General features: G+C 34.1%; 1 protein-coding gene across 26 annotated transcripts in view; it reads left to right on the top strand.

Moving 5' to 3' along the window:
- The window catches only part of NRXN1 (neurexin 1), a 1,022,285-nt gene that overhangs the window by 431,860 nt on the left and 571,506 nt on the right, over positions 1–18,919 (top strand). For all 26 annotated transcript variants that reach the window (XM_054687713.1, XM_054687714.1, XM_054687712.1 and 23 more), the window contains one exon: positions 14,074–14,512. In XM_054687713.1, the coding sequence (XP_054543688.1) occupies positions 14,074–14,512 (439 nt within the window). The remainder of the gene's footprint in view (positions 1–14,073; positions 14,513–18,919) is intronic.

Consider the following 18,919-nt stretch of genomic DNA (forward strand, 5'->3'; position numbering starts at 1 on the left):
AGATATATTATATGAGATATATCTTACAATTTTGGCAAGTTTATGTAAAAGTTCATACCAGCACCTTTAGTCTTAGGGTAGTTATTATTAGAGCTAAACTGCATTATAGGGCTAAGGGGTTTTTGAGGGCCATTGGTTTGCATCTCTATTATTGTGTAAGAGCAAGCACCTTGTATCTGCACTGTGTGGGTGTGAGGCTTGGTTCTATTCTCATCTGTAAAATGGTGATTCCAGTTCTATGAGCACAGCTCCATAGATATTATATTCTAATTCATATGCCACAGGGAATTTCTGGCTGTGGACCTGTTCTCCTATGTCATCCTATTGCTCTGAGGATTAATTGAGAAAATGCCTTTAAAAAGTAACTGACTAAGCACTCTATAAGTGATTATTTACTATTATTATTATTAATCTTATTGTTACTCAGAGAATCTTATTAATGCCTTTGAATAAAAGATGTTTTACTACCGACTAGTATACCTTAAAATTATTAGGATTTGTTCAAATGTACTGATACCTAATGACATTTTTTCCTCAAAATTACAAATCACTGGTACTGTATACTGATCAATTGGCTTCTAACTGATTAAATTACACACTTTAATTCTAGCAAAATACTACACTACAGTGCCATTGTAGGCCATGTTAGAGACAGAGACAAAAGGAACAATCAGTAATACTAACCTATCTTTACTGAAAATTGTAATATTTATTCAGCATAGACTTTTTTACATCACCTTTAAAAAACCATTGGATGGAAATATTCCTTGTCTTGATTACTAAGATTTTTATCATTTTCTTATATTTTATATAAAAGGTGACTGTAACTCACCTCACCTATGTCATCCTAGTCCTAAACTTCATCTGTCATAGTAATAAAAAAAAATTACCCCAACCCACAAGCAGTTGGCACATCACTATCCTCTCTGACTCAGTGAAGTTGTAGTAGCTAAATCTAAACCTAGATCCTGGAAACTGAAGCTGCTTTTAGGAGAGGAAAGAGGAATGCTGACTCAGGAAATCACTCTCTAGACAGGGATAAAGGTTGGAACACGGTCTGATTTAGTGCTAAGAATAAAAGGAAGGCACTTTATACATTCTCATCTTTATTTTGTCATAACAGCAAAATTTAAAAGTCTGGGATTCCCACATTGGTCTATAATACTACTGAGAAAAAGAAAATTTGGGACTTTTCAGACACCAGGTAACATCAAGACCTTTTCTTGAATGAAAGAAAATCTTACCTGACAGAAAACTACCTGGTAACCAATGCTTATGCACCCAGGTACTAGACCAAATCATTTATTTATTTATTTTAATTTTTTTAAAGATTTATTTTTTTATGCATACAAGAGGTGAGGTGCAGGCCAGAGATGCAGGGGTGAGAAGATTCACCAAAGTGGGGAACAGAACAGGCATACTGAATGAAATATACTGCTGAGGGGAGCAGTGGGCAAGACAGGAGAGTTTTGCTGCACCATCTGGGTTGCAACCTGGCTGGCTGGGGATCGAACTCATGCTGCAGAGGCTGCGGGTTGCTTCATAGTATGGTGTGTAATCCCTGCACCACTAGGGAGGCCCATAGACCTAATCATTTAAAAAGTGTAGACAGGGGATATTTTGCCTAGGGTGTTTAGTAATTGCAGCTGCAGACGTTAAGTTATTGATTATTATTGGAAATGAATAAACTGACTATATATTTCAATAATATATAAACAAGGTTTCTGATGTCCACAAGGATGAGATATGTGAGAAATTACATAATACTCATTTTTCTTAGCAACTAATTGAATTTTCAAAGTAATCACACATTTAAGTACAGTTACCTGAAATGTTAGATAACCGAAACATACTGCTATCCTCCCAGCAAGGAGATCCCATTTGTTTCTTCCCATGAAATTCTAAAGTATTTCTTCCTTCCATTCATGGACTGCTGGAGATGCTTGGATACAGCATTCATTTAATCCTGGATACCAAAATCAGTTTCCTTGGATTGTGTGAGAGTTTGGTCTTTGTATTTTTTATTTTGGTGAATTTTCCTTGGCAAAGGCCTTGCTCCTGCCTGGGAGCTGATTGAGCTTCCATAGAGCCAATATGTTTCTCAGTTCTCCAATTTAAATGCTGCCAAGAATCTCCTAACGTGTGCCATGAGAAATTCAGCAGCACATAAAACCCCATTCATTAAATAAACAGTTAACTAAGCAACCCTTGGCAAAAGGCACAACCCATCTGACATCTGAAGCTCTCGGAGCCTTCCAAAGAAAATAATTAAAGAACACATTAAGAAAAAGTACCCCAGTGCTTAGCAGTCATAATTGAAAAATAACAGTTCTCAATCTGTGGTCTCTAAACTTTTTAGGGTCCTTGAAAAGAGAAATGAAGAACAATTATATATGCTTAGTCTTTCAACAAACTTAAAAAGGGCTACACACTAACCCACTCTTAGGGCAAGCTAAATAGCACAACTATTTGCATCAGACTATAAGTCTGTCAACTCAGTGTGATCACAGAGTCTATCTCATTTTGTCACTTAGGTGCCTTTTATAAATGTTGTCATGTAGGTGCCTTGATGGAGTGAAGTATTCCATAGAGAATACAGTGTGTGCAGTAGATAAAATCTTTCAAAATGTAGACTTCATGGGAAAAAGAAATGAGTTAGGAAATGAGGGAACTATTCATCAAAATGTTAAGATTTGGGGGTGATTAGTTACTTCACAGAATGCTTCCTTTTATTAGAGAAATTCAATTATTTAAATGTTGAGCACTCCCTTCTCATTCATTTGTATCTTAGCATTTAAGATCAAATACATTTAAGATCATATTAGTAGCAGTAATGGCTACTCTTTACTCAGTGCCCATGACTGACCAATCATTTAGCACTGGATGAGCTTAAATAACGATAAAGTAAGTATTAAGGTTTTTTTTTTTTTTTGCATTTTGAAAGGATATGTTTATTTGGAAAAGGAGAAAGAAAAAAAAGAGGTACTTACATAGTCACAGGTGGATAGGAGCAAGTATTAATAATTTTACTGGTTAAGAGGGGAAATTACTTCAGAGAGACTAAGGAATTTACCCAAGGTAGTATAACAAGTAATAACAATAATTCAAATTTATGCCTGTTTGAATCTATATCCATATCCATATTCATATCCATATGCTAACCCATACCTGTACCTACACAAATATCCCCATCCATATCTATATATCATGCAACTCCTTGTCTTCATCAGATAATACTTAAATTACAGAACAGATTTACACACAACTTCTCAGTAATAAGTCTACTTTGTAAAATTTTTCCATTGTATGTATTAAAAATAGCTGCATTGTCTTTTTTTTTAAGATTTATTTATTTATTTATGTAAGCACTGGGTATAGTCAGAAGCGTGGGAGGGTGGGAGAATTCACCAGAGCCAGAGTGGAGAACAGAACAGGCAGATTGATGAAGTACACCTCTGAGGGGAGCAGTGGGTGGCAGGAGAGTTCTATATAGAAGCTGCGGGCAGCTTCGCAACCCAGCACTCAACCACTGTGCCACTGGGGAGGCCCCGAGCTATATTGTCTAAATGTCAGCCCTCCTGTTTCCTTTGAGGGTTCTCAGATGGCGGTGTGGTTGAGAAGTAAAGGTGGGTAGCCAGGACAAAAAGGAGTTCTTACAACTGGATAATAACAAATTAGATAATCAGCTCGTGAAATCTCAGATTGATGAGACTTAATAGAGTCCCACTTTTTTTTTTTTTTAATTGCTAGAGGGAACTTTATAATAAAAACAGTCCCATGGAAAGAATACCAAAAATTATAAAATTTATTTTTGGCTCAGGCAAATACCCTTTCTTCTTGGGGAGAAACACAATGAAGTGGAGCCAGAGACTACTTTGCTTCCTCCTGCACTGAGAGTCATTTGCCCTAACCTCCAAGTTTCTCCAATAGATTGACCACATACTGTTACTATTTAATTGCACGAAACTCTACAGAATCTTGTGATTACCGGAATAGAAGTTGCGTGCTTATAACTGTATTTACTGTTGTTTTTCTCATTTTGTTTCTCCATAGTGATACATCAATCCTTCAACTAATGCATAAAATAAATTTCTGGCATGAGGCCAGATTCTCTGATGTATTGGAATATAAATTGTTATGATCATTTGTTATGATAGCTTTACAAATATTATCACAGGAATGTAATTCTAAGTAAGATCTAATTTTATTTTACCGTCCTTTTAAGTGAGTTTGAATAATTTGCCACGAGCTTTGTATTACCACATTTTGGAAGGCCCAATCAGAGCAACTTCAGTAATTTTGTGTTTCATATGTATATATGAACACACACACACACGTATACACACACACATATACACCCACACACTCATATACACACATATATATTTTATACAGAAAACAAGAAACCTCTATAATATATATTTCTACCATATATAAACAAAGCTATGATAATTAAATGAAGAACTGAATTAGGAGAAAAGGAAGCAAAAGTACTCAGAGACAGAACCTTGCCTCTATGAGAATTTAATGTGTGGCAGGCGTTACACATCAGTAGAAAGAGGAATTAATTAAAAATTGCGGTAATTCAAATAACCATTTTGGTGGGTGGGAATTACTTTGATTTTCATCTTAAATAAGAAAACAAGAGTATTTTCAAATGACCTATAAAAATTTATACACATGTATATAATCAAATGATGAAAATAACATTTTCCATCTCTGTTTTGCAGGAAAACTCTTTATGCTGAAACAATAATGAACACTCTCAAAAACTGGCATATTAAACTGTTAAAACTTTTTCCTATCTAATACAGCATACACTATGTCATCACAATTCATTAGGGGAAGGAGAGACTATAGTGAGTGATACTTCATACATATTGATGTGTCCCTGAGTACATATATAAACTAAATGGCACATTTAGTACATATATAAACTAAATAGTATATTAGTATAATATAATAATGGTCACCCCACTCAGAAAAATAATATAAAATCAGATGGTAGGGGGGCGTTTCACAGAACTCATGAGGCTGAGGATGCAAAAACACATGAGTTAATCTAGACATAACATTTGGTGTCCCTTTTAGTATCAGGTCAAAGATACTATTCTTTGATTTTTTGGAAGGATAGAGTCCTTAAAAATCAATGATAGTGGCTATGTTTCCCTTACTGAGTCTGGCAAAGGATAAAAAGGTTTTGGATAAAGCAGACATGTTTTGGCCTTATTAGCAGCATCTGCTGGCTTGAAACAGAAGTTTAAACTCTAATTTATGGTGTGTTACATTCTGCAAGATCATGAAAGACTGATGCTGAAAATATTCTCTTCACTTAGTTGCGAAATGCACAGTAAACATTGCAAGTCTATTGTTTCTAGCTAACTTTCCCAGTGTCTTTTAAATATCATCAGTGGGGGAAATAACTGCAATATTTTCCCCCTCAGGAATTTTATTTTCACATTTGAGCATCAGCTTATTGTGAAGCTAACAGAATTTTAAAGTTAATTTACTTTTAAAACTGTTATGATTCTCTTTCTGCCATGTTGCTGAAAAGAAGGCTGCTTTTCATTTGCAATTGTTCAAGAGCCTCTTATAATCCTGAGCCCATGGTAGAGATGACAGTTGTTTTTTTTTTTTTTTTTTTAATCTTTTTTCAGAGTTCAGAGTACACTGAACACTGCAGTCCCCAAATATTTGAACATGATCAGAGATTGAAGCCAACTGAGACCTTTCCTTAGCTTATCTGAGCCTCAGTTTTCCCATCTAAAAATAAAGGGATTGACCTACTCTTCAACCTTCAGTTTTTTTTTCAGCTTTTATTTTTATTATTGAATCTCAAATCTCACATTACTGTCAATATGGTTCATTTTTCCCATATTTTTTTCCAAAAGTTATTATTGAGCTACCAAATCATTAATGTGAGATAGACATTCCTATTTAATAAAATTCAAGTTCTTTTGCCATATACCCATATGCCACTGAAAGCTTCATTAAATTAACTTCTTAATCCAGGGACAACTCAGTCTTTTAGCTCTCATGGCTGACTTATATGGATGGCATCCAATGTTGTCTAAATAACTTTATAGATACTTCACAGATGGTAGATTGAGGGGAAGATAAAGCAAGAGGTTCTTTCTTTCTTTCTTTCTTTCTTTCTTTCTTTCTTTCTTTCTTTCTTTCTTTCTTTCTTTCTTTCTTTCTTTCTTTTTCTTTCTTTCTTTCTTTCTTTCTTTCCCTTTTTCTTTTTCTTTTTCTTTATGTGAATAGGTTGTATTTGTTCATGTTAATTTGGAACTAAGCAAAAAGACTACATTCTCCATATTGCTTACACAAAATTCATTTTTTATCCAGATTTCACCTATTTTTCTGGTTTCACCTTAAATGAGTCACATGCCTTTATTGAGAAATGATGCTATTGTAGTGTGTTATTATATTCCGTAGCTAGATATATTTTGATATGGAGAAAGATGCATATTCGGTTGAAAATTTTATCTATACATAATTTCTAAACATTATTAAATAATGGGAGAGAAAACATTAACCCCTACCCCCTAAAGAAATCATTATTCAAAATTCCTCATGTAACTAACTTTTCTTAAAATCATAGTTCCTCAATACTACATACTGTTATTAAAATACATTGAACTACTTGAACAGAGTACATTCCCTAATCTTTATTTTCTATATGCTTCCTTGTCTCTGACTCACCTTAATGTATAAGCCTAGGCAACTAGGTGTGCACCTACCTCAGGTGGCTGCATGCAAATTATAAAAAGCAATTTTCTATATTTTTGTGAGCTGGAACCCACAGAGCAAACACTTTCTGTGGTCTAACATTCTGAGTGAAGTCCTTGGTCAGTTAAGCTCAATATACTCAATATATATATATATATATATATATATATATATATATATATGTGTGTGTGTGTATATGTATGTTACCTGCTTTTATAATTGTCTCTTCATGTTGGCAGGAACATTAAGAAAAATCTAAATTTTCTCCTTTATCCATGATAATATATATATATATAATTTTTATTTTGGGGGGTGCTACATTCCTTCTTTGGTACTGCCTAGCTGGTAAGTGCTAACAATTGTTTGTATGTCAAAACAGTTATATTCCAAGTGAGCACAACCATTTCTGTGCCTTATCTAAGAACTCTTGTTTTGAAATCATTAAATATTATTAACATATATATTTAGGGCCTCCCCTGGTGGCACAGCGGTTGAGCGCTGGACTGCAAAGCTGCCCACAGCCTCTGCAGTGCCGGTTCAATCCCCGGCCACCTGTAAGAGTCCCACATGGCGCAACAGACCTCTCCTGCCGCCCGCTGCTCCCCTCAGCAGTGTACTTCGGTCCTTCTGCCTGCTCTGCTCCCTGCTCTGGCTCTGGTGAATTCTCTTACCCTCCTGCACTTCTGACTGTACCCAGTGCTTGTAAATAAATAAATCTTTAAAAATATATATATATATATTTATATTTGACATGAGTACGCAGTGTAGACATCCCCCAAGATCCAAAAACTTACCATCCCTATGTATCCGTTCCTAAACTGAAATGGCATAAAGCTAAGGAGCAATTTCCATTTATTCATATGGAAATATTTTTGAGCTTCCATGACCTAAAATTTAACCTATTAAGTTATACTAAATAATGCATAAAACCCAAAGTAACACTAAGATAGAGTAAAAACAGGAGTGGCATGATGAAGTTGTTCCCAGGGAAGGAGCCCAGAAGCCACTCACACACCTCACAAGTGTGTTGAGCCCTGGACCCACCCACGAACAAAGTCTCGTGGCCTTTGTTGTTTGTTAGCTTTTGTGGTAAAAAGCATTATCCTCCTAGCAGATTCCCTACTATTCACTAAAACAGCTATTACTGTAGGTCTTTTCTAAGAGTAAAGTGGAAACTTTTAAAACCTGCATATATGCATTATCTACTTATCTGTCTAATAGATGTGTAATATATATTCTAAAATATCTGTAGATTTTTTTCTGTGTATCCGTTTTGACATATATTACATGTAAACAAAACACTGAGTAATGTTTGACTGTGTATATGTGTATGGCCACATATAATTTACACATGACTAATACACATACAGCATAGCACATATTTAAAATAAATAAAACTCATTTATTCTCAGTGAACCTTGTTCTATTGGACAGGCATACATAATAAATAAACTGCATTTTATTCAGTACATTGTTACCTGAATATGTGCCTAACACATACTTACCTAATTGAGTCAAAGTGTAGAGATTAAAAAATAATTTCAAAATAGTAAGTGACTTAATAATGTTAGGGAGGAACATTGCAGTACATTTTGTTTCTTTTTTTGAGTAGTTCTTTATTTGGGTCATGACAAAGCAAATGCAATTTATTTCCTACTGCTGGGTTGCCCTGGTACTGTTCACTTACTTGCTAACTCTTAGTTATGTTTTGAAACAGGCACACTGCTATAAAAAGAGGATGCATTGACAGATCACAAGACCAAAGAATTAAATTCAGATATTTAAAAGTCTTACTTCTTTTAATAGAATAAAATACATTTAAAACACACAAAATATAAAACTAAAACAGTAGTCCCCTGAGGTAATTCTTAAAACTCACAGAATTTTATAATATATACACCTTCTAGGTGACATACCTATTGAAAAAAAATACATTATAACTTATAATCCTAGAAACAGATATAAGCCCTTCTTAAACTGGACTTCAAGAGACATTTTAATCAAGAAGTACGTGAAAAATGTCTCTGCTTAATTATGATGTTTGGTTCACTTAGAGATATTTTAAGGAGGAAGACTGGGGGGAAAAATAACTGCTTCTTGGAATGATCCATTTAACTCATAGCAAAGTCATACATAGCACAATGACAACTAAATGATTGTGGATCTACTTAGTAACTGCTATCAAAAACTAAGTGAAATTTCCTGCTGTGACAAATTTGAAGTTAACATCCTTAGATACTCAGGGTATTAGTCATGGTCATGAGGAAAGGCAGGCAATGAGCTCTGCTACCACATATTATTTTTTAAAATAAGGCAATGTTATATATATCCTAGGTTGCTTGTGAGGAAGAAACACCTACTACATATAAATCTCTAGAATGGGGGCCTGAGAGAAGTAAATACTCCATAAATCAGAATTGATTTTTGTTTTAGGGTATATGGTGATAGTAGTAATTTTGTTCATGTTATATGTCACAGACCCCCTCTGTGAGTGAAAGTAAAACTTCTAGGATCATTATTTTGTTCTGTATGTTTTCTGGCTAAGGAGTTTCATCAGTAGAGAGAGCCTGTAGTGTACTTCATACTACAACATAAATACTGCAAAGGAAGCCCTGATGTGCTTTGATTTCATTGACTGTGCTGATTGTAGCACTCTGTGAATTACTTTAAAACATTTGCTGATCATCTATTATGTGCCATGTAAGCTCGTCTCCTTGTCATAACATTTATATTGTGCAACTCCATTTATTATAAGAATAATACTGTTATTCATAACAATAGCACCATTAATAAGAGCAAGTAATATTTACTTGTGTACTTTGTTCTGACGGGTTGTGTCAGAACCTGTTGTTTTTTCCATAATGGAAAAAAAAAAGTTTTTTACAAAAACCCTAATGTGATTGTTGTTATTATCCCCATTTTACAGATAAACAGCTTTGTGAGCTTCAGAGGTTTACATAAGGTCTCAGGATTGCAAATAGATGAGCGAGACTTCTCTCTGAAATCTGACGTGAGAACTAGGTTCTCAGTCCTTACTTGTTATTATTGCCAAGTATGAAGGAGGTAACTCTGATTAGGATGAGCTGTTCATGATCTTTGGGAGGGTGTCACCAGGATATAGATATCTCAGAGTTCTTTTATTTCAGTGCGTCCCTTCATTTCCATAAGTTAAGGTATGGAAAGCCTTGATCAAAGCATGCTAATTAATTCAAGAGCCTCATTAAAATTTCTAAGCTGAAACATATTTATTTATTTATTTTTTTTACATTTTTGCATTTTTTTTTAATATTAAATTTTATTTTTATATTCCCCCATACAATTGCAAACGCCCCATTCTGACCCCAATCCTTCCCCTCCCGCCCCCCACCCCCCAAAAAGTGTCTCTGGTTCATAGTTTTTTGTTGATTTTGATTTTCACTTTCTTATATTCATTTTCCTGGTCCCTTATTTAAGTTTTCTAGATTCCTGCTATGAGTGAGACCATCCGGTATTTTTCTTTTTCTTTTTGGCTTTGAAACATATTTATAACAAAAAAAGTTATTGAGTATCAAATGCTTTCCTACTGATCAACTTCTTTAACATGCTCCCACTTCCTATGGAAAGAACTTTATCTATCAGCCACCTGTTCTTTAATACCATCTGTTCAAACCTTATGTAGATATAATCCTTGAGGCATGTCTGTGTACCTAAGAATGTTGTGAGCTTTTTCTTTATAATGGAATAGTGTTTCCATATATGAGACTAGAGAACTGTATGCTGGCATCAAAACCATAAATGGAAAATGCCAGAAAAAGAGATGGGGCAATAGGGCATGTTTTTCCTTTGCCCCAAATCATGCAGACTAATGGGGGAAAAATTTAAGACTTTGTAGATATGATATGCCTTTTCTTTATAGAAGTCCATTTTAGAAATTTGCGAAAAAGAGAATTCAGACAACTTGGCTGAGGTAGTAACCCTGAGATCATACTAAGTCTCTTTCCAGACTATCAAACTTCTAATCCTGTTTCCACTGCCTTTTTTAAGATTATTATGAAGATCAAGTAATATACCCAATGACTCTAAAATTTCAAGCTAGGAAAATAAAAATACAAGCATTACTCCAATTCTTGCATATTTGTGTGAGGAACACTTAGATTTCTAACAAAATGTTGGAAGAAAGGAAAAGTTTTTCATTGAAATTATATGGCAAATTTTAAAAAAAGCAGATAACAAATAAAAACAAAAACACTCTTTATGTTTCTATTCCTTTGGGTCTTATAAACACCTGAAGCAGGGAAGTAGAATTCAGTACTTTGAATTACTCTTCATAATAATATCCCCAAAGAAATCCTCATTTTATAAACAGATTCAAATGAGTATGCAATTACATTATCACTAGTTGTTAAGATGATAGAGTATATAGTTATTTGTTGAAAGTTGAAGAAAATAAATTATAACTTTTAACACAAATTAAAAATGATATGTGAATAATTAAAAAGTTATTCCATGATTGAGCACCGCATTATCCTAGAAAGAAATAAAAAATTAACCCACATATGAATTTTCAGAAGGTTTACAATGCTTACTGACTGCTTATTCCTGAACAATAGTCAGGCTGTTTGAAGAGTAAGTCTAACTTTAGAAAAGTAGGATGATGAGGTCATTTTGAAATCTGGGTCAGATGAAGTAGTAGTGTAAATCTGAAGGCTATCAACTTGCTATCCAAAATTGCTTTTCTGTCTTTTAGAGTTGCTTTTAAAGAATACAAAATGGGAAAATAAAAAAAAGTACATTGTGCTTTTCCTCAAGATAGTCCTTCTAGGAAAATGATTCTACCTCTGGAGAGTTTTACCTCAGCTGTTGCTCACTCTAAAAGTTATTTACACCCCACAGAATGATTTTAAAGGTGAAGTTAGACTATAATCTTGAAACTAGGTTAAAAAGTTGAAGGTAGAATTTTAGAAAATATTCAGAAAATATTTCACGAGTGTCTACTATGTGCTAGCGTTGATCTTGTGTTGGGCTATAATGAGCAAGGTCTCTGCTGCATAAAGCATCATTTCTCATGGAAATTTATATACTTGTGGGAGGGGAGGTAGGAGCGAGGTGTTGTACATGACTAACCCTAAAAAATGTGATGAAGGGAATCCCTACTTTTCTTCTCCATCTCCCAAAAATGCTTTATCACAATTCCTATTTGAGATTATAAATGTCTCACTAAAAGCCAAATCTAGAATTGTCCTAGCCTCACATCCTTCAATGTTTGGGTATCTGATGACAGTCTCATGAGGTGAAACACCCAACCTTATACCCACTTACTCATGTCACAAACACCCAATTCTGTGGCCATGGTTCTACTACAGTATTGTTAGTTAACACTGATCATTATCAGCTCCATCATTTTGGCCAGGAAATATTCATTCCCGACCGATATGTATGTCTAATGGATCCCCATATATTAGAATAAATCACCAGGAAAATGAAGAGAATATAAATCTGGATAGCTTGAAAGTCACAACGAGAGGTTGTACAATATTGAAAATCATCCATGAAAGCATTTTCTTCAATTCTAAAGATCTCCAAAGAAAGGCAATCCTAAATCAACTTTCTCAAGGCTTAATAGCTTTCTCTTTTCAAGGAAGTGTACTTAAGAATTAATCTAATTCCTTTTATTATTGCTCAAATTCATTTTCTCTTCTTTTGTTGTCAATAAATTCTTGTTAAACCATTATACATATTTGTTTAAAGAATAAAGGATATGGTATTCTTTATAATAATCCTTGCTCAAGATAGTTAAACTGAAACACCAGGACTAGCTTTGAAAAGATGTGACTTATTTAGTTGGCACAAATTAAGAATAAAATTCCAATTACGTGTATGTGCTTAATTTCTAAACGTTTCCTTATAATGGATTAATTTGAAACGCAAATCCCTGTGTCTATTAGATGACAAAGTGATGATATTTCTTACCTGCACTTTAATGTAGTTGATATTTATTGAAATCTTAACAATGTGTCTGACTTTGAATTGATTGCATTTAAGTAGCTTTTCTCACTTATAAGCATTTTCTTCTTCAATTGTTATAACCATCCTGTGAGGCATCATGTAACTATCAGGAAACAAAACAAGGCTTAAAGTAATCATAATATTATGTAATGCTGGAGACAAAATTTGAAATCAGAGAATATATTACAAAAGCTTACAAACTTCTTTACTCTGAAAATTTAAGTATCCATTAACAAATCATGTCAGAAAACTCATCAGCGACATTAACAGTTAGCTCAATTGGCCAAGATTTGGAAGAAATAACTGCTATGTTAACCTTTTTAACTTTATAGCACTAATCAAACACAAATAATCTTATTCTTTCTGTCACATAAATATGGTTTTATATGTAGATAAATGAATTTAGAGTCTGATGTTGTAGGCTGCTGAGAAATTTTGAGTGCCTTAAAATAATTTAGATAGGTATCTGAATGTAGATAACTAATTTATCCTTAAGTTAGTATGACATATCTTTTGAAATGTAATTATCCATGGTGTACACTTTGTAGTGAAAAGGTATGTATCTCTCGGTATCCTTGTGTCAAAATACCTGTGAATTTATTAAAGTGATATGACAGCAGATACATGTGATTTAGAGCCCTATGGGTTATACAAAGTGCTATTTGGAAGCCCCAAAGCCCTAGGACTCTCATCCAGCATCAGAACTACCCAGCCACTTTAGATGAAGTACCTTGGAAAACGAACCAATTTTGCTCTGCCCTTTTTTAACATTAAAAGTGAAATAGAACAGAAGTAATACAGGTTGAATGGATTTAGAGCAAATACTACATTCCAGAGTTACCTAATGTATTTCAAACAGATATTAATGTAGGGCAGGCCAAGAGAGAGTCACATTTTAGTGTATTTTGACTTTCATGAGAAAATTATGACTGTTTTCAATCTCAACATGTTGTGATTAATCTTTGTAAAAAAAGATAGTAAGAATTAATCTTTATAAAGTTATCTTGCAGTTAATATATGGACTGTAAAAGAAATCTCTATTTTAGGAGACTGGTATTTAAAAGTATCTATTGTCAAGTACTTTAGTGACAGGAAAAACCTCAATATTTATATTTAATAAAGTATATTAGCCAGCTAACAAAAGCAAATGACTTTTATAAGTTCAAGTCTGCACATAATAAAATTATATTGAAATGGTTACTGTTTAATAAGTTGACACTTGAATTTTATTTGGCTGAAAAAATGCATTATTACATGCCTTTTCATGATCTACTTAGAAGTTATATGGGCTGCAAACAAGTTCTAGATATTAAATATGAGACCTACTCTCTCACTATTATCCTGTGCCCACAGGTTGTTTATAAAAATAATGATGTAAGACTGGAATTATCCCGACTTGCCAAGCAAGGAGACCCTAAAATGAAGATCCACGGAGTGGTGGCATTTAAATGTGAGAATGTTGCAACTTTGGACCCAATCACTTTTGAAACCCCAGAATCTTTCATCTCTTTGCCCAAATGGAATGCTAAGAAAACAGGTTCCATTTCATTTGACTTCCGCACAACAGAGCCAAATGGTCTCATCTTATTTAGTCATGGCAAGCCAAGACACCAGAAAGATGCCAAGCACCCACAGATGATAAAAGTTGACTTCTTTGCTATTGAGATGCTGGATGGCCACCTCTATCTCCTTCTTGATATGGGGTCAGGTACAATAAAAATCAAGGCACTGCAGAAGAAGGTGAATGATGGAGAATGGTATCATGTGGACTTCCAGAGAGATGGACGGTCAGGTAATTTTTTCCATTTTTCTATGCTGATTATCTGCTGGACCACCCTCCACCCTCCCCCTTCCCACTTCTAAGGAATTAAAACCAAGACATTAAATATCTGCATTTCTCTCTGTAGGGTAAAGGAAATTGTTATTATTTCTATTTCACATCATATAAAAATGAGAATGAGCTAATTAATCATCATAGTTGGGCATCAAAGCCCAAATGTTCAAGTGACTTCTAGAATAACTTCTTAAATGAACATTTATTGGATAATCAAGTGCCAAATCTTGCAAGAAATTTCATCTTGAATTTGCAAATGAAAAAATTCAGGGTTCTTCTATTCCCAATTATCTCATATCATTGGGTGTTTGGAGGTGCGTGATGTATTAAATACAAAACAATGATAAAAAAAAAAAACTCCATACATAAAATTCTCAGATTAATACAGCACACATTTTTTTTATAATCCAAGGTGGAACAATGATATAAAAAAATCAATACAATGAGATTTTCAAGGACACAGGAAAAACCTGGCTTCTTTCCAAGAAGCTTCCTTTTCTGATAAAAGATGTGTGGAATACCACCAATAAAGATTCATTCTGCTGCATCCTTTTGCCGCATGTTTGTGTGTGTGTGTGTGTGTGTGTGTAGTGAATGGAAAGGGGATGTTTTAGAGAAGGATGGATTGAAGAAATATCAATCTTACAGTGAAATATGGGAGTTAATTAGGGGCTTTTGGGAGTTGATTAGATTTAGGTTTGGACACCATGATCTTATAGGCCGAAGAAATAGCATTTGTGGAAATCTAGAGGTGGGGAGGGAAAGACAAAGAGGCTGAGAAACAATTTATTTCAGTTATACAATTACACAGTATTTTCTTTACCTTGTGTGCCATAACTTGATTATCACCCTGACAATTAAAACAATCTTCTTGTAATAGAAGACAACTGAATTTACACCTAAGTACTCTTTATCTTTCCCCATTTGCTTATACACCATGCTATCTACTCTGATGTTCTGCTAAATAGTAGGGATAGTTTTCACAAGACAATTTTTTAAGGACCAAGATTTCTTCATTTTTGAAATATATTGGGAAGGACTTAATAGTCACTGGATCCCAATTCCAGTGAGAAGGGGTTCGATAATGAGGAGACTTAAGATTCTGTCTTCTTTTGCAAAAATTCCAGGGCCGTTGATGATCAGTCAAATTTGGGAACCAAAGACCAGGTTACTAAAAGTGCTTCTTCCAGATCCAATAATCTGTAATTGCCATTTTATTTTAGAGGAGCCATGTTGAAGTCCTAGCTGAGGTCATATCCTCAAACCCTCCTTTCATAGACTCCCCAGTCACTTGTTTTTCCTGGTCTCTCTGACAGACAAATATGTCCTATTTTATTGTTATCCATATCTTGTCCTGTTTACTGATCAGGGATATTGTCTTTACTCTCCTAGAAATATACTTCGATTTCCCCAATTAAACAAAGCAATGGAATATATGAAAATTATGAAGGAGCTGAAGTGGAGGTAGGGAACAGAAGGAAGGTTGATGTTCCTTGCTCTGAGCCCCAGATGTCTCAGACACTGTTTCTGAGTCTTCTGTCTCTGAAACTTGGCCTCCCTAATGTTCTTTCAATTCCCTAAAGAAGTCCAAAGGAAAATTAGTAACCATTTTGTGCAAACTGCGCTATTTTCTCACTTTTCTCCAGTATTTTTGATTGAGAGTAGAGAGTAAAAGATTTTTTTTACTGTACTTTACAGATCCATTAAGAATTGGATTCTTTGTTTTTCTGATTTATTTTGAGACGAGTTCATTGATGGGAATGTAAGATTATAGCAGTAGAGAGGCACTTTGTCTTCCTCTAGCCAATTTCTACCAGAGTAAGCTGTTAATTTGCTACTTAGGAAATTTCAAACAGAAAACTTAAAAAAGGGCAGGAGCATGGACTTATCTTTTGGTTTAAAATATTAATTTGTGAATAGTATAATGGGATTTATATCTAGAATAAAATTTTGAAAATGACTTTACAGCAAATACAGAGTTTTTGTCAGATTTTGATAAATTCTTAAAACATGACTTATCAGATTAATGGGACTTTCAGAAGTTCAAAGGGGCCAAATACCATACTTCAAATCAGTTGTATTTTATTTACATAAAAATAAGGTATTTCCTAACTATATGACGAACTACATGGTTGATGTAAAAATGTTAGTAAATACAAAAGAATATAAAAAGGAAAATAAAGCCATCCATTGTTCATTTGATAATGACGATTTATACCTAGATTTTTTTGCCATCTTTTTTCTATGCAAACGTGTGCATACGTCTAGATCAGTTGGTGTGCGTATACATATATATGTCTCTGTCATTCTATACATATATGTTTTGTGTATATGTATGTTTATATACAAACACACAACACAAACACACACATACATACAGAACAAAATTAATTGGAGTTTTTATGATGTCCCTTATTATAAGGAGAAAGTAATGATGCAGTCTAATTAATTTCCCAAATTCAGTGGATGGCCTATTATAATAAGGATCAAATAAATACTTTAATCCACAAGCCAAATAAAAGCTACTTTTTTTCTATATAAGCTCTTTAATTCATCCAAATTACCAATAGTTTATTAGCTTCCCTGGTTATACCCTTATTGGAAAAGGTGAAAAGTAGAGAACATCTAATTTAATTTGCAAAACTCAGTGATGGGTAGGAAGAAGAGAGAGTGTTATTTGCATTAAGAAAGAAAATAAGCAAAACATGAGAATTTTGTTAGAATCCAATGGAAAGATTGTTAGTATGCTTGATGGTGTTTTTGATGGTAAAGTACTTTTATTTGATTACAATTTCAGATTAGTGAGTTGGAAAAAAACAATGTAAAAAACAAAGCTCATTCACTAAACTAAGTTCTGTCCTTTACTAAATTGGAAAAAAAGAGAGTTCATATGTTGGACTAGCTCTAGGGAGTTTAATGTAATTTTAATAACTTTAGCTGTTAATATTTTATATATAGTATTTTAATTAAGTTCTGTATTTGCACATTGCATTGGTTTGGAATAAGGCAGCCTTTTAAAAATTGAATGAATGAATAGCTATGCTAGCTTTTATTTCACTTAAAGGAAATTTCTGATTTAGGCTGGTAAGATACTAAGATGTATAGCTCAGTTAAAATTAAGAAACATAATTTCAAGAAATAATTCACTGGACCATTTTTTCATATAATTTATATCCAGAAACCAATTTTAATATTAGTTTAATATAAGTTGGGAAAACAGTAGTGCTAAGACAAGAGGGTAAAAGGCTGCTTTCTGACTCGTGGACGATGAAGGTCATATCTATTGATTTGTCGGCAAAACTCCTAAGCAGACTACTTAAAAACATTTAATGAGGCATGTTATTTCTGTTATTAAAGTAGTGGGAGCCCAGGCTTAAGAGTTATTCTTTCTGCTGTTGACCATTCTAAAATAAATAAGAATAAGGGCCACAACCCTTAATTTGATGCCGTGGCTATAATGGTCATAGATAGGGTAAAACTGCATTTGTCGCACAGGTCCTGGTACTTTCTTGTGCATTGGGGATTCCTCAATAAATATTTAGTAAAATATTTGAATTCTCAGTGCCATAACACCCCTTACTATTTTAAAAATAGGAGCATCATCTTCATATTTGAAATAAAATAGCACTCCTTTAGTTGTAAATGTAGCATTTTTAAGGATTGACATTATTTCCTGAAAATAGTTCATGCTATTCTTACAAATACAGTCATGCAATGTCAACCTCTAAGCCCAGACACTCTGAGGAAGTTAAAAAATGGTTGGAGGATTCTCAGAAGCCTGGTACAAAAATGACAAGCTTTTATGAGAACAGGACTGTTCTTCCTGCTTGTACATGAGATCCCTACATCATTTAGCAAACATGTAGGCAGAAGAAAAATTAATCATGAGGGAAGGTATTCGCTCCTTTCTGAGGACTGAGATACACAGCCAGAGTAAGCATGCGAGTGACAAGGAAAAGGTACTCATGCTGTCCATGTTTCTGATAGTTTGCCCATCTGTCCTTACTTCCTAAAAAGTGAGTAAGTGAACCCCTTCTTTGATGAAAAATATTTCCTTTATAGAATTTCATTTTCAGCAAAATTGAATATTTTGCCTTATCTGCCCTTTCTTCCATTCTGTGACTAGGGAGAAGGAGAGACACTTTAATCCCCACGCTTTGACTAATACTGTTTGACCACAGCCATTCTCTATGTACAACGTAGCTTCTCCCATTGCCTGCTTAGTCTGTGAGCAGTGACATGGGAAGTCAAGTGGGCTGAGCCATGGATGACATTTTAGGTCCTGTGCTAAACTGGCAAAGAAAGAACCACACAAAGTGAATGCATGATTTTTCTGGATCAGCCTATGACTGGAATGCTTCAAAA

This window comes from Talpa occidentalis, unplaced genomic scaffold, assembly GCF_014898055.3.
Source record: "Talpa occidentalis isolate TD23 unplaced genomic scaffold, MPIMG_talOcc4v2.1 talOcc4.5, whole genome shotgun sequence".
NCBI lineage: Eukaryota > Metazoa > Chordata > Mammalia > Eulipotyphla > Talpidae > Talpa > Talpa occidentalis.